The following is a 12,697-nucleotide window of genomic DNA, read 5'->3' as shown; positions in this document are numbered from 1 at the left end:
ATAATAAGAATAAATTCGAGTAATTCAACCCTCCTGTTTTTTTTTTTTTTTTGGTATATCTTACATATCTGTAGAAATGCTGTCACATGATAGAAGTCAGTCGTCTTTATCACGTTACGTTTCTTGTCACCTATAATTCAACCTGCTCTCCCATCGATTTCCCATGAGATGTGTCATATTTCAGATCCTTGTCATCATTTCGATTAATATACCAAAAAAGATAGATTTTTGTGCAAATTCAAAATTTTCATTAGTATAATTCACTATTAAAAAGTTCTAAAACCTATCATATACAGTATCAAAATTTCGTTCCCCTATGCAAGATTAAAAAAATTGTTTTTTATAAAAAATATTAAATTTGAAATTTTAAAATATTTCAATATATTTTATTATAAACGATATTAAAATATTGAAATAAATAATTGTAATTTTAAAATATAAATATATAAAAATAACATAATCATACCAATATTCACTTAAATAATATCGTACTTGTAACATTATTTGAAACAATACTTAAAAATTATTTTTTAAAAGTTATAACGGGCCCGCCTAATTTTTTATCCAGTAAAAGATATTTATGCATTAAAATAAATGAACAACAATTAAAAAATGTACTTAAAAATTTATTTATTTTAAAAAATTATGGGCCCCGCCTAATTTATTCTGTCGGGTGGCGGCTCAGGGCAAATTGCCATAATCTCGAAATGTTAAGTTTTTTTGGAAATCAAAGTTGGAGACAAAGTGGAACAGACGAATGTGAAAATGTGTGATTCTGGGAGGCGAACATGTTGATTTTTGGAGTAAATATTTTGGTTTGTCTAAACAAATTAAAATACATACATTTTGTTAGAGTATAGTTTAAAAATTACCTTTTGTTTAATCAGTGAAACAAAAACGTAAAATGTTTGTTCTGTTCCGAATTCTAGTCTCAAGTTGGAGAATGAGTTTATATTCTAATTACATGGTTTGCTTACATCTTCGTATTAGTTTGAGCCTCGATCTAAAAGATCGGATTATCAAAACAATTACCTTTTGTCGCACTTTACAAAGATTTCGAATAATTAAATCGGTCCCTCAAACTATTTAAAAGTTAATATTTAAAAAAATATAGTTCATGCAAATATTATCGAAGTTTAAATCTACAAACATTTTGGGTCCATGAGTACGTTCTTGTGACAGTCCAGGATACCGTAGAAGGGCAGAAAATGATCGTCGATACGAGAGGCATGGACAAGGAGCAACTCCTGACGAGTTTCTGGGTAGGGGATACAGGGATGAATCGAATGCACCAGAATGAGAAGGATCCGAGAGCTGTATAAGTATTGAGACTACACAGTCAAAAGTAACTTAAAAGAATTGATTGAGCTACTTATAGCAACAAGATACATCTACCTTTTCAGTCGACCATCTCGAGAGAACTCTAAAATTAAATGTGTTCGTTTTGGAGTAGTTTTAGAATGAATAATCTCATGAGAAGTATTTTCCGGGATGTGTGCGAGTAAGGACAAAACACACTGAAAGGTCTCGTGTTGGTATGTGAAAACAGTTTTGACTAGGGGTGGGCGTTTCGGAAAATGGTTCGTGTTCGAGACGGGAAGGGATCAGTTCGGTTCTTTCGGTTTTATAAAAATAGGTACCAATCGGTTTGGTTCGGTTTTGAGTTTTATTAAAAAAAAATGATAGATTTCCTTTAAAAATATTCGGTTTTTCGGGATTTTTAAAGTTCGATTCGGTTTCAGAAAAATTCGGTTCTCTAAAAAGGGTACCGTTCTGGAATTAAGAACGGTTTCGATCGGAAAAAGTACCGTTTTTTCGATTTGGTTCGGTCTGTTGAATTCTAGAGATCGTTACAGTTCTCTACATTGGGGTTTGAGACGAGTGTTCCATACTTTTTAATTCAGCGTAATATATGTCAATACATAATTAAAAATGGGCCTACTTGAATTCATGTAACTTATATCTAATTGATGTGATCTTTTGAAAACCTACCACGAAAACCTCGCACGACACGGCAAACTTATACAAGCACCTAACCAAAATTCAGAGGGACCCAATACCTTAATGTATCATTTTTCAACGTTTTTAATTCGAAATATAAGTAACGTTTCTGATAAATCAACAAATTTCGATAGCCATTGAAATAATAATTTAGCATCTGGAATTTACGGTAATGTAAACTAGATATTATAAAATATGGTTACAAAATTTACAAGTGGGGTCCTTCAAAGAAATAATGCACCGTTTGGGGGAGGTTGTCTCTTAATACACGTCGCACTTGTTTAAATTCTCAACACCAGTCCACGAATTGATTCGAGTCATTAATCGTCCGTAATATAAATTTAATTCCATAAAATTATAACTAGATTTCATGAAACTAGAATATTACGGATTTTCCAAAAAGAAAAAGATTCCGTAATAGCGTAAAAAAAATGAAGAGCAACAACCCCATTTGTTTTAATATAGATGTAGTTTTGGAATTTAAATATATTAAAAATGAAACAAAATTTCTAGAAACCTTTCGATTAATAAATTTAAGAATCTAAGCATCATCCATGGAATAACGAAAATTTTAGTTGTTTACAACTGTATAAATTACTAAGCATTAAACCTAAACTCTAGATTCGGTTTCAAATTAGATATTCGTCGGCTGCTGTTGACCTGATTTATTGCCAAGTTTTGTGTATACTATAAGAACAATATGCAATTAATTATATTTAAGATTTTTAACCTAAAATTCTCCCATTAAATAGTCTATAAATTCATTGTATATCCATTGAATAAAAAAACACATAAAACATTTCCTATATATATATATATATTGTTTATTTTCATAAATGAAAACCCCAAAAAGTTTTATATATATTGTCACGAGAATCTGAAATATTTCTTGATTTTTTTAGGTAGCACAGTTACAAAAATAATGACAACACATTGAAAAAGACACGGGTTTACAAAAGGCAAGTTGCTCATAATTTTATCGCATATTTATTTATTTGCCACGAGATTATTCCTTTATTACACACAAATGCAAATACTTTCAAATGGAGCTAACAAGCCCACCGACGTTCTCCACGCCCCTTAGTTGCGAATTCACCACACTGCAATTCAGTCTAATCTCTCCCTCGTTTCCGGTCAAGGGTGTAATATTTCCCATCCTTATCATCGCTTCCGCGAATGCCTCGAAAAACGCCGTCGTATTCGTGCTGTATAATTCCACGAGAGGAATCGTATCGGCCCCCGAGGTGGAGAAGAGCTCTTGATCGGTTTGGATAAGACCCTTTCCGATCCTAAGGTTCGAGTAGTAGCGATTGTCGAACGAATCCGGGGTCTCGGGATCGAAATTGGCCAAAGCGCTCGCGTCCCCGTTTTGCGGACATATCTGACGAAGCTCGTTGAGATAAGTTGTGTTCAAAGTAGGGTCGGGCAGTCCTGTCCCGTTGAAGCCGTACAGTCTGTCGAGTATGAATCCGCATTGAGCCCTTCCAAATGTGTGACCACCTATATAATGCCCGACCATTCTTATTATATTAGAAAAAATAAAATCATAAATTCAACGTTAGAACTTTTAAAAATAAATCGAGTAATATTTATTTCAACAGATAATTAACATAAAACCTCTCGACTATCATTATAATTAAAACAGAAAATAAATAAAAAAAGGAAAGAAAAAGAGAACCATACCGGAAAGCGCAGCGAGATCGGACGGCCGATCAAGAGTAACGTTAGAGAAGCTTTCTCTAAGCTGGTCGAAGGTGAAGGTCGGAGCCGGAAGACGGATATTCGCCAGGTCGAAAAACGCCTCTAAACTGTCTCTTCTTCCCAATGGAACCGACCACGACGGACCACCCGCCTATCATTATAATTACGACATGATATTATATATATATATATATATATACCTTAGTTCGTATATTATATACGTAAAAAAAAAAGGTTACGATTGTATAATGGTATAAGTGTGTTCTTGTCATCCAATCTTGAATCATATTCTCTATATAATATTTTAGATTAAGGGTATGACATCATGTATTATATATACATATATAGTTCACGATATATAGAAACCGTGGATGAAATTTTACACGTAATGACAAGTATATCTTACGAGAACGACGGATTCGTGAGCGGCGAGAGTGAGTGTGTCGGCGCAAGAAACGACGCCGGGACAAGCCTCCTCGACGGAAGCCTTCATCCGGTTGATGACATTGAACCCTCGAGCTGAATTGTTGTTAGGAGCAGCCTCTTTCTCCGTTTGGAATGACGACGTACTATCCAACAAGATCGATGCATCGCAACCCTATACATTTATTAAATTTATATTTTTTTATTATCAAAAGTAAAATTGAAAAAAAAAAATATTATATTCCAATCTATTTGTTTCCCTTTCCATGGTTATGACTTTGACTAGAAACTCTTCCTAGATTTGAAACTTAACGGTTTTTGTATTTCATTACATTTTCTTCAAAAAAAAAAGTTCTTCCAAGTGGTTTAGTGGTGAACGTATGATTAGGAGTTAGTGAATAGACACAATACTAGTTATAGATTATGTAAATTCCATATAATTCCCTATAATGGTTGAAATAAAATCCGGAAAATATGTAACCATTAGAAAAAGAAACTTACACGAACGAAACAATCGTGAAAATGGAGGCGGAGAATGCTGGCAGCGATTCGGGGGTCGGATCTCAATTCTTCAACGATGGTGTTCCGAACGATACTTGAGACATTCGGACAAGTTTGGTCATAGAAAGATGGGGACAATTGGGCATTGGAAAAGCTTCCATGAAGGAGAAGGCATCCCAAAGTTATTAGGGTTCCACATATGGAGGAGGAGGAAGAAGAAGAAGAACTCATCTCTTTTTTTTTTTTAATTCAGTGTGTGATCTATTAATGGTTAAGGTGTTGAAATAATGGAACCGTTTTATAGAGGGAAAGGTCAAATATGGTGGCTTTGCCCTTGTGTTAATTTAGAAATTAAAATATGTATATATATATATATATATATATATATATATGCATCAGCAACAATATTATAACTCAAACTAAACGCAACGACGAAATGCGCCGAGGAAACTTTAACGCACAAATATACAATTAACATTGACCACAAAATATAGAAATAATTTGGACATGTGTGTGTGTATATATAAATATATGAACAGAGGTTAGTAGCACGTATATCCGAAGCCGCCACAACCACTCATTTTAATAATTTAAATTAATTCATATAAAATTTTAAAAATTAATATGAAATATGTTGTATATCTCCAATAAAATTATATTAATGTATTCTACTTCTTAATTATAATACTGGTATTCGATAACAATTAAAATCACAGTCATTTCATTGTGCATATTCTTATTTTCTTTATTTCAAACGAAAACAACAGGGTTTTCATGACACAAACGGGCATTCGCATTTTCACTCGCACTTGTTAATTGTTATGAATAACAGTTTTCAAGTGTTGTTATCTTTAAAGGTTAAATGATAATTTTGTAATTATGGATGTAAACTACTTATAATAATAGAAAGATCTTTGATGAATTTTATTATAAATGAAATTAAAAAATAAAATAGTTATGTAAGAAAATCTAAGCGAATATTGTAAAAACAATAAAATAAAATAAAATTACTAATATTATTGTATATCTCTAACATTTTTTTTTGTTAACGTTGGAAACTACTGCTACCCAACCTTTACCTGTAGAATCGAACTGACCACCACCTGCGCCTAATGATCTCAGAGAGATTTGATCAACAGGTGTGTCTAACGCTCAACCACCACGAGGTGGATATAGGGCGCACTGACGGAGTAAACTCCACATTCACGCGCACGAGTCAGCAACACACATGAGAGGTAAATCAGCCATAACTAACAGGCGACATGTAAACGGATAAGGAGTCGAACCCCCACCCTCTCGGTATGTTGACCATGCTCCTCTCTAACATTTTTGTACTTAGATAAACATTCCTTTTACCCATATTAAATATTATTTTACAATGTGTTCAGGACAAGAAAAACATATATTATAATAAACCATAATATGCATATTGCGTGTATATATATGTAGTTGGACCTATATAAATATTTTTTCAATAAAAACAAAGATTTAATTTTAGAGTTTTAAGCGACTGATCAAAATATATGCAATAATTACTTTTGTCGGTTCAACATAAAGAAATTATTATGAAATATTGAATAGTATGACATCACATATATATATGTGTGTGTGTGTGTGTGTAATAAACTATTATGAAAACATTGAATAATATGAAATCGGATAAGAAACGTTGCATTGAATATCTTCATCAGCCGACTCTTGTATAGTTGTTATCCATTTAATGAACTAACTACCTTTGCAATAATTGAAAAATGTCCAAATAAGAAACTACAACATATATATAGTGCAATGTGATTAAACACAAGCCATATATTTCTAACACGTTACTATTTTTTCAATGAATTCTAGAATTGCAATCATTAAAAAAAAGGACTTTCTATTCGGTGTTTGAAAACCCAATATTATATATATCTTTCTTAATTTTGTCAATGATCCTAGAAGGGCAAACATTAAAAAAAAATAAAGACTTCGAATTCGGTGTTTGAAATTAAACATGGTGGGAGTTCTAAATATGCAAGGAAAAGGGAAAAGGCCATGTTTAGGCTGCTAAGGAACAAACAACAACTGCCGTAACGTGCAGGGATCTTTCCGCTCGCTGCCTTTCCTTTGCTAATAACATGTGCAGTATATGTATTCCATGTATGAGACGGAACGAAATATGTTTTTATTTATGATTGTGGGACTCCCACCGCCCTTCGGGGCATGATGTTACTCGACTCTACGCAATAACATGTAAACCACTTGGAACGGGTAAATAAACCGAAATTGACAGACTCGGAAAAAGCTCGAGCCAACGATGTCGAACTCACAACCTTGAGTTAGGATTGCAAGCTCTCAATCAACTGAGTTGAGGGTTTTCCGTTTACATATGTATTTTTATCTTTTAGCTTATAAAATTGAATATATATATATATTTCTTAACTCTTATTAGCATTTAAAATATAACCGTTTACTCATCCATGCCACCGTTCAAGGCTAAGTGTCAAAATTAATGCATATACATATATAAATGCATTTTGGACGTTATCTTACAAAAGGTTTGTATTTTTCTTATGAACCATTACAAAATACATTACTAAAAAAATACATTAAAGACAATGAAATGGCGACAAAAAATTGTGTGACGCATGAAGAGAAAAAAAGGCCCAATGAAATCACTGGAAATAATGTTAGGTATACAAAAAAAAAAAAAAGCAGAGCACAGTACCTATACAAAACTAAGGAGATAAAAACAATGTAACAAATGCTTAGAAAGTTTAAATAATGTTTCTAATCGATTATTCATAGTCCAAATCGACGTTTCAATATCGGTCATTGCCGACAGAAAGATTTCCAAAGGGAGACTTTTCAAGATAGGTTCATGAAAACCACACCGTAATCCAGAATATACATTGTCCAGTTATCTTACGTGCAATAGATTACGAACACACACATGCATGTGTGTATATATATGTAAGCATGGGCTTAATGGGGCTTGGCCCATATGCTACACAATTAACGAATATAGTTGAGCCCAATGGGCTTTTCATAGGCATTCTCACCTAATTGTTTGATTAAAGAAAGTGCAAGGCTTGTGTAGACCAAGGAGATGATGAGAATTCTAATTTTGGTGTAATAAACAAAAAGAAGTTTCTAATCCATCGAAAATTTATCAGCTTTGTTAAGGCAACCCTAAATTTTGTTGGGTTTATTTATTTTTATTTTGAGACATCAAAATTTATTGATTATAACCAACCGAATTTCATCAGGAGTGCCATGAAATTCGATGGGAACGAAAGTTCATTAAAAACGACATGATCTAGTCTAAACAAGGTATGGGATTTGGTTTGATGAAACCAATCCAAACCGGTTATCAATCGGTTTAAGTTGGTTTGGATTATATATCCAAAACCGATCAGCATCTATAGTTGTAAACCGACCGGTTATGGATCGGATTGAACAGGAAAAAAACAACATCGGAATCGGAAGTACCTCTTTTGTGGCAAGAATCTGAGTGCATCTCTCATCTGGGCACATCTCCCTTTTACACCAGAAAAAGAGAGAGACTATGAATTCCGCTACCATCGGGTACCCGCAGAGATTCTCTTCGAATAGTCTGCTAAGAGTTGCTATTTCAGTTCGGTTATACAAAACCGTACCGAACCAAATATATAATTGTATCCGAATCTAATTCGATAAAAACCAAAATGGGTTTAACTTCTGTGGAATAGAAAAAAAAACGAACCAAATCAAATCACGAACCCAACATATAAATGACCGAAAAACTGAAATTTTCTTGAGGAAAAAAATGAATATTTTCATCAATAAAAACCGAACCTGAATAGAAACAACTCATGCGAGAATTCACATTCTCACCCTCTGTTTGTTTGCTCACCTGTATTTTCTCGCTTTTTCCACGACAGAGGAACCGGATGTAAGAAGGGTCTCTCACGTCTGCAAAACGGAAAAGCAGCAGGAGGGAAGAACTGTACCTAATCCGATGGCTAAGGAACAAAAAAACAAAGTACGAGGACTCTTCCAAACTGAATCACTGCAGTTCCAACTTAGTTTTAGAATGCAAACCAAACCAAGGAAAACAAGACATACACTTAAATCTTACAACATACACGAGGATTCCTCTTGCTTTCTGGCTTCCATTCCATGGTCATCAAACTACTGCGCATAATATGGGTCAGGAGCAAGAAGAAATCAAAGGCATATATACGCAACCAACACTTCACAAAATGAAAAAAAATCAATCTTTAAAAACTTTACACATCCATGAGTTCTTTTTCGACTAAATAAAGCAGGGGCCATATAAGATCAGATACACAAATGACAGGAACCTCGATAATCTGTCTCTCACCCAGATGAACAAAACAAAAACAAAAAAAGAGAAAAACCCTAGTACGAAGTCATTTAAGAGCACGAAGGACCCTGGTAAAGCTACGCTCTACACCTTGATGCAAGAGCGAGAGGAAAGAGAAGTAGCCCCCAAATGCACAGATACCCGTCAAAATAAGTAGAGCACCGCCAGTTCATGTAAGAGACTTACATTAAGGAATCAGGGTTGATATGCTCCCTGGTCTGAACTGAGTGTCCTCTCATAATATTGTTTGCCCTGTTCTATTAGCGTTATTGGGGTTCTTACTCTTCTTCCTGGCTCCAGAACACATTTGTTTCTTTATTGTTCTTTAACCGAATCATTCTGAGCTAAATCTTGAGACTTTTCATAACTCATGTCCTTTTCTCCACTGCTATTCATGACAACACTTTCCATCTTCGACTCATTACCATGTGTCTCTGCAACATCCACATCTCCTCCGGAATCCTTTTCGGCAAGTTCTTTAGATTCTGAGTTATTTTCCACTGAAGCTCCTAATCCAACAATAGGTTTCTCTGTGGCTTCATCCACCTTACCCTTGTCTTTGATGACTTCTTTAACCGTGGCATCATCTTGTGCAACATCCTGCATGCAAATATCTTCTGCATCCACATGTTGATTCTCCTTTGCGTCATCACTTGTACGAGCGTCAGATCCCCCTGTTCCACTGTCGTTTTCAGACTCATTTTCCACAACCTCCTCATTAGCATCCAAAGCAACCATGTTCTGCCTCTCAAGAAACTGTAACCTCCTCCTTAAATCGCCCAACTCCCTTTCCATCAAGAAAAGCCGTTCCTTCAGAGTCAAGTTCTCTTCCTCTAGTTGTGCAATATGGGTATCCTGATCATCAACTCGATTCTCCAACACATTGTGATACTCAGCACCGCCATAATTCGGGTAAATCATCTCAAAACGACTCAAATCATGATCTAATCTCCTCTCGACCTCTACATGCTCCTCCACATCACTCTCGCTTGACCCTCCTTCGTCTTCGTCACCATCATCAAAGTGGGGCTCCAGATCATGTCCATCAGACCGCAGCCTAATAAGCCCCTTCATCGAGCCATACCCATCAACACCCCACTCCTCCTTCGCCATATCGCCCAAAACCTCCCTGGACGGCGAAAACATGGGCGTTGGCAGCACAGCTGGTGTCACAGGGCAAGGAGACACCAATTCAGCATTTACTCCATACTTCTTAGCACGGATAATAAAAGAAGTTGTGTTCCTCGGAGCGTAGGGAACATAACGGTTATTGCTGAACTTCTTCTTCGGGTAGAACTTCCTCATCTTCAACCTGTTCTGAGACTGCAACTCGTTGAGCGTCGGAGGATTGTACCCTCCTGCACCAACAGACCCAACTTGAATACCAGAACCATGTAGCTGCTGAGGGTTATACCCTGCCGTACCAACTGGACAAATAGCAATACCAGGGTTAGGCATCAGATTATCCATCCTCCTAATCGGCTCCTTCATGGGTCTCTTGTCGTTGGGAATCCTTTTACCTTTCCAGTTGTTTCGGTTCACTTTCGATTGTTTTGAAGCAGGACCAAAGTTATTATGCTGCGAAGAAGATGGGTTCTGATACTTGGTACTCAAGCTAGGGTTAGGGTTAAAGTTCCGGGTGTTCATCATCAAAGACTGGTTTATCATAGCCTGAGACTGAGTCAAGTTCATGACCTGTGGCTGATTCATACCCATAACTGGATGATTCATTCCCTGAGTCTGACCTAACAACTGAGTATGGTTCATAATTTGCGACTGAACGGGATTCATTACCTGAGGCGGCGGCGGATTCATCATCTGTGGTGGCGGTTGGCCCATCATCTGCGGCGGAGGCGGTGGATTCATCAGCTGAGACTGATCGTTCATTCTAAAAAAATACGAGACACACGAACACTAACCGAACCAAACCCAAAACTGAAACAAATAGAAGGAACCCTAGTTTCGCAAATTCCCAAATCTCAAAACCAACTAATTCAAACAATCAGTAATCAGATCCACAAATCAGATACCGAATCCGTTGATTTCGAGCACAGATCTCAAAACACGAACCGGAAAATTAAGGGAAAACAAGCGGATCAAAGGGAACCAAGACGAAAACAAATCCAAAGCAGAAACCCCGAAACTGGAATTTGAGGTTTCGAATAATCCACCGGATTCGGATCAGATTTTCAAAATCTTCCTTTCGTACAATTTCTGGCGTGTCGAATGTTTTTGGCGAAACGGGATCTGGAAATTTCTGATATTTTCTTGGGAAAAGCAAGAAAATTTGGAGAATAAAAGGAACTTTAGGAACGGCATAAAGAAGATTTGGTTGTTATTTATAGGGGAGGAAAAGGACGTTGGGTAAAATGGACGGCTGAGATGCGAAGGATTAATCCAACGGTTTACATTTGTTTATTTGAAAGCCATAGTCGGTTTTGGCTTCTTTTTAGTTTCTTTTAACGTTTTATTTAAAATTTGGGTTAATCGCATATAAATATCTGAACTTTTACAAAATTTTTAAATAAATACCTGAAGTATAAAACTCTCAAATCAATACTTGAACTTTTCAAAACTTGTATATAAATATCTAAACTTTTAAAAAATTTCCAAATACAATAATTTTTGTTGACGACGTTAATCGACGAAGTGATCGGATTCTATTATAAATTAAACGGTATTTATGAAATTTGGTTGTATTTGGAAGTTTTTTAAAAGTTTGGATATTTATATGAAAGTTTTGAAAAGTTCAGATATTGATTTGAGAGTTTTATAGTTTAGATATTTATTTGGAAATTTTGTAAAAATTCAGGTATTTATATGCGATTATCCTTTAAAATTTTGATTTTAGTGAGGTCTAACTAGGATTTAAAAAACCCCTCCCATTCGAGTGGTTTGTATGTATGCATCCGGATTCTTGGGAGATCAATATCCCAAATATTAATTCTGATTTAAGGTTTTACAAATTTGGTTGTTATAAAAAAATGTTTATGATGAAATTATATTTTTTTAGTAAATTGAAGGTTTTAGTTGAATTAAGTAAATCTTTCTCTCTTTTTTGTCGTCCTCTGCATCGTATTGTCGAGTTAAATTATTCTCAAATAATTTTATATCATTTATTTGAATATATAAATTACTAAAGTTTTTATCCAACTTTTTTAGGAAATTAAAGATTGTAGAAACAATTAAATCCCATAATTATTACTATAGACTACCTTTGCATCGCCCATGGTAAGAACAAAAAAAAACACACATAAAAAAGCTTCAACCAAGCATCACCATTGCATCCAAATTCAGAACATATTTATTTTGATTCAGAGAATGTGAAATAGGTGGGGTGGGGGGGGGGAGACGATATAATCTTACAAAAAAAATCTGTCACATTTTGTTTTTTTAAATGAACACGGGCTACCTTCACTACAAGTGTTCTGTCAATGCTTCACTTGGGCAAATATCAGAAACAATTAGGTTCCCTTCCTGTAACAATAGTACTGATTATTAGAAACCTATCTTCTGTCATTTGTGAAAAATACAATGTTTGACAGCAGTTTTATATGGAGAAAACCATCAAACAAAATCCAAATGGTGTGCTGGAAGAAAGTTTCAGGGCATTACTTACTTTCTCTTCTTTCGATCGATTCCAGCAGAACCCATATTCCTCACGTCGTTCTTCACGAGTGCAGATCCTCCGGGTATGCTGGATTGCATAGGAGAGACGGCTGG

At 35.2% G+C, this 12,697-nt stretch overlaps 3 protein-coding genes across 3 annotated transcripts in view; all 3 read right to left on the bottom strand.

The window, feature by feature from the left end:
• Positions 1-2,863: 2,863 nt before the first annotated feature.
• On the bottom strand, positions 2,864-4,906 carry LOC104799660 (peroxidase E5-like). Its single transcript, XM_010522300.2, has 4 exons — positions 4,627-4,906; positions 4,109-4,300; positions 3,685-3,853; positions 2,864-3,501 (listed from the first exon to the last, which is right to left on the bottom strand). The coding sequence occupies exons 1-4, from the start codon at positions 4,855-4,857 to the stop codon at positions 3,041-3,043; spliced, it is 1,053 nt and encodes a 350-aa protein (XP_010520602.1). The 5' UTR covers positions 4,858-4,906; the 3' UTR covers positions 2,864-3,040.
• Positions 4,907-8,841: 3,935 nt separating this feature from the next.
• Positions 8,842-12,204, bottom strand: LOC104799746. Its single transcript, XM_010522386.1, has 3 exons — positions 12,190-12,204; positions 10,769-10,862; positions 8,842-10,401 (listed from the first exon to the last, which is right to left on the bottom strand). Exons 1-3 carry the CDS (start codon positions 12,202-12,204, stop codon positions 9,290-9,292), a joined length of 1,221 nt encoding a protein of 406 aa, XP_010520688.1. The 3' UTR covers positions 8,842-9,289.
• Positions 12,205-12,228: 24 nt separating this feature from the next.
• The window catches only part of LOC104799659 (mediator of RNA polymerase II transcription subunit 31), a 2,305-nt gene continuing 1,836 nt past the window's right edge, over positions 12,229-12,697 (bottom strand). The window contains 2 exon segments of the mRNA XM_010522299.1: positions 12,229-12,451; positions 12,594-12,697. The exon segment at positions 12,594-12,697 is cut by the window's right edge and continues 27 nt beyond it. Of these exon segments, the coding sequence (XP_010520601.1) occupies positions 12,439-12,451; positions 12,594-12,697 (117 nt within the window). The 3' untranslated portion in view covers positions 12,229-12,438.

The sequence above is a fragment of the Tarenaya hassleriana genome, unplaced genomic scaffold (genome assembly GCF_000463585.1).
Source record: "Tarenaya hassleriana unplaced genomic scaffold, ASM46358v1 Cleome6, whole genome shotgun sequence".
NCBI lineage: Eukaryota > Viridiplantae > Streptophyta > Magnoliopsida > Brassicales > Cleomaceae > Tarenaya > Tarenaya hassleriana.
The sequence above is the reverse complement of the archived record's forward strand: the minus strand, read 5'-3'. Positions and strand labels throughout refer to the sequence as shown.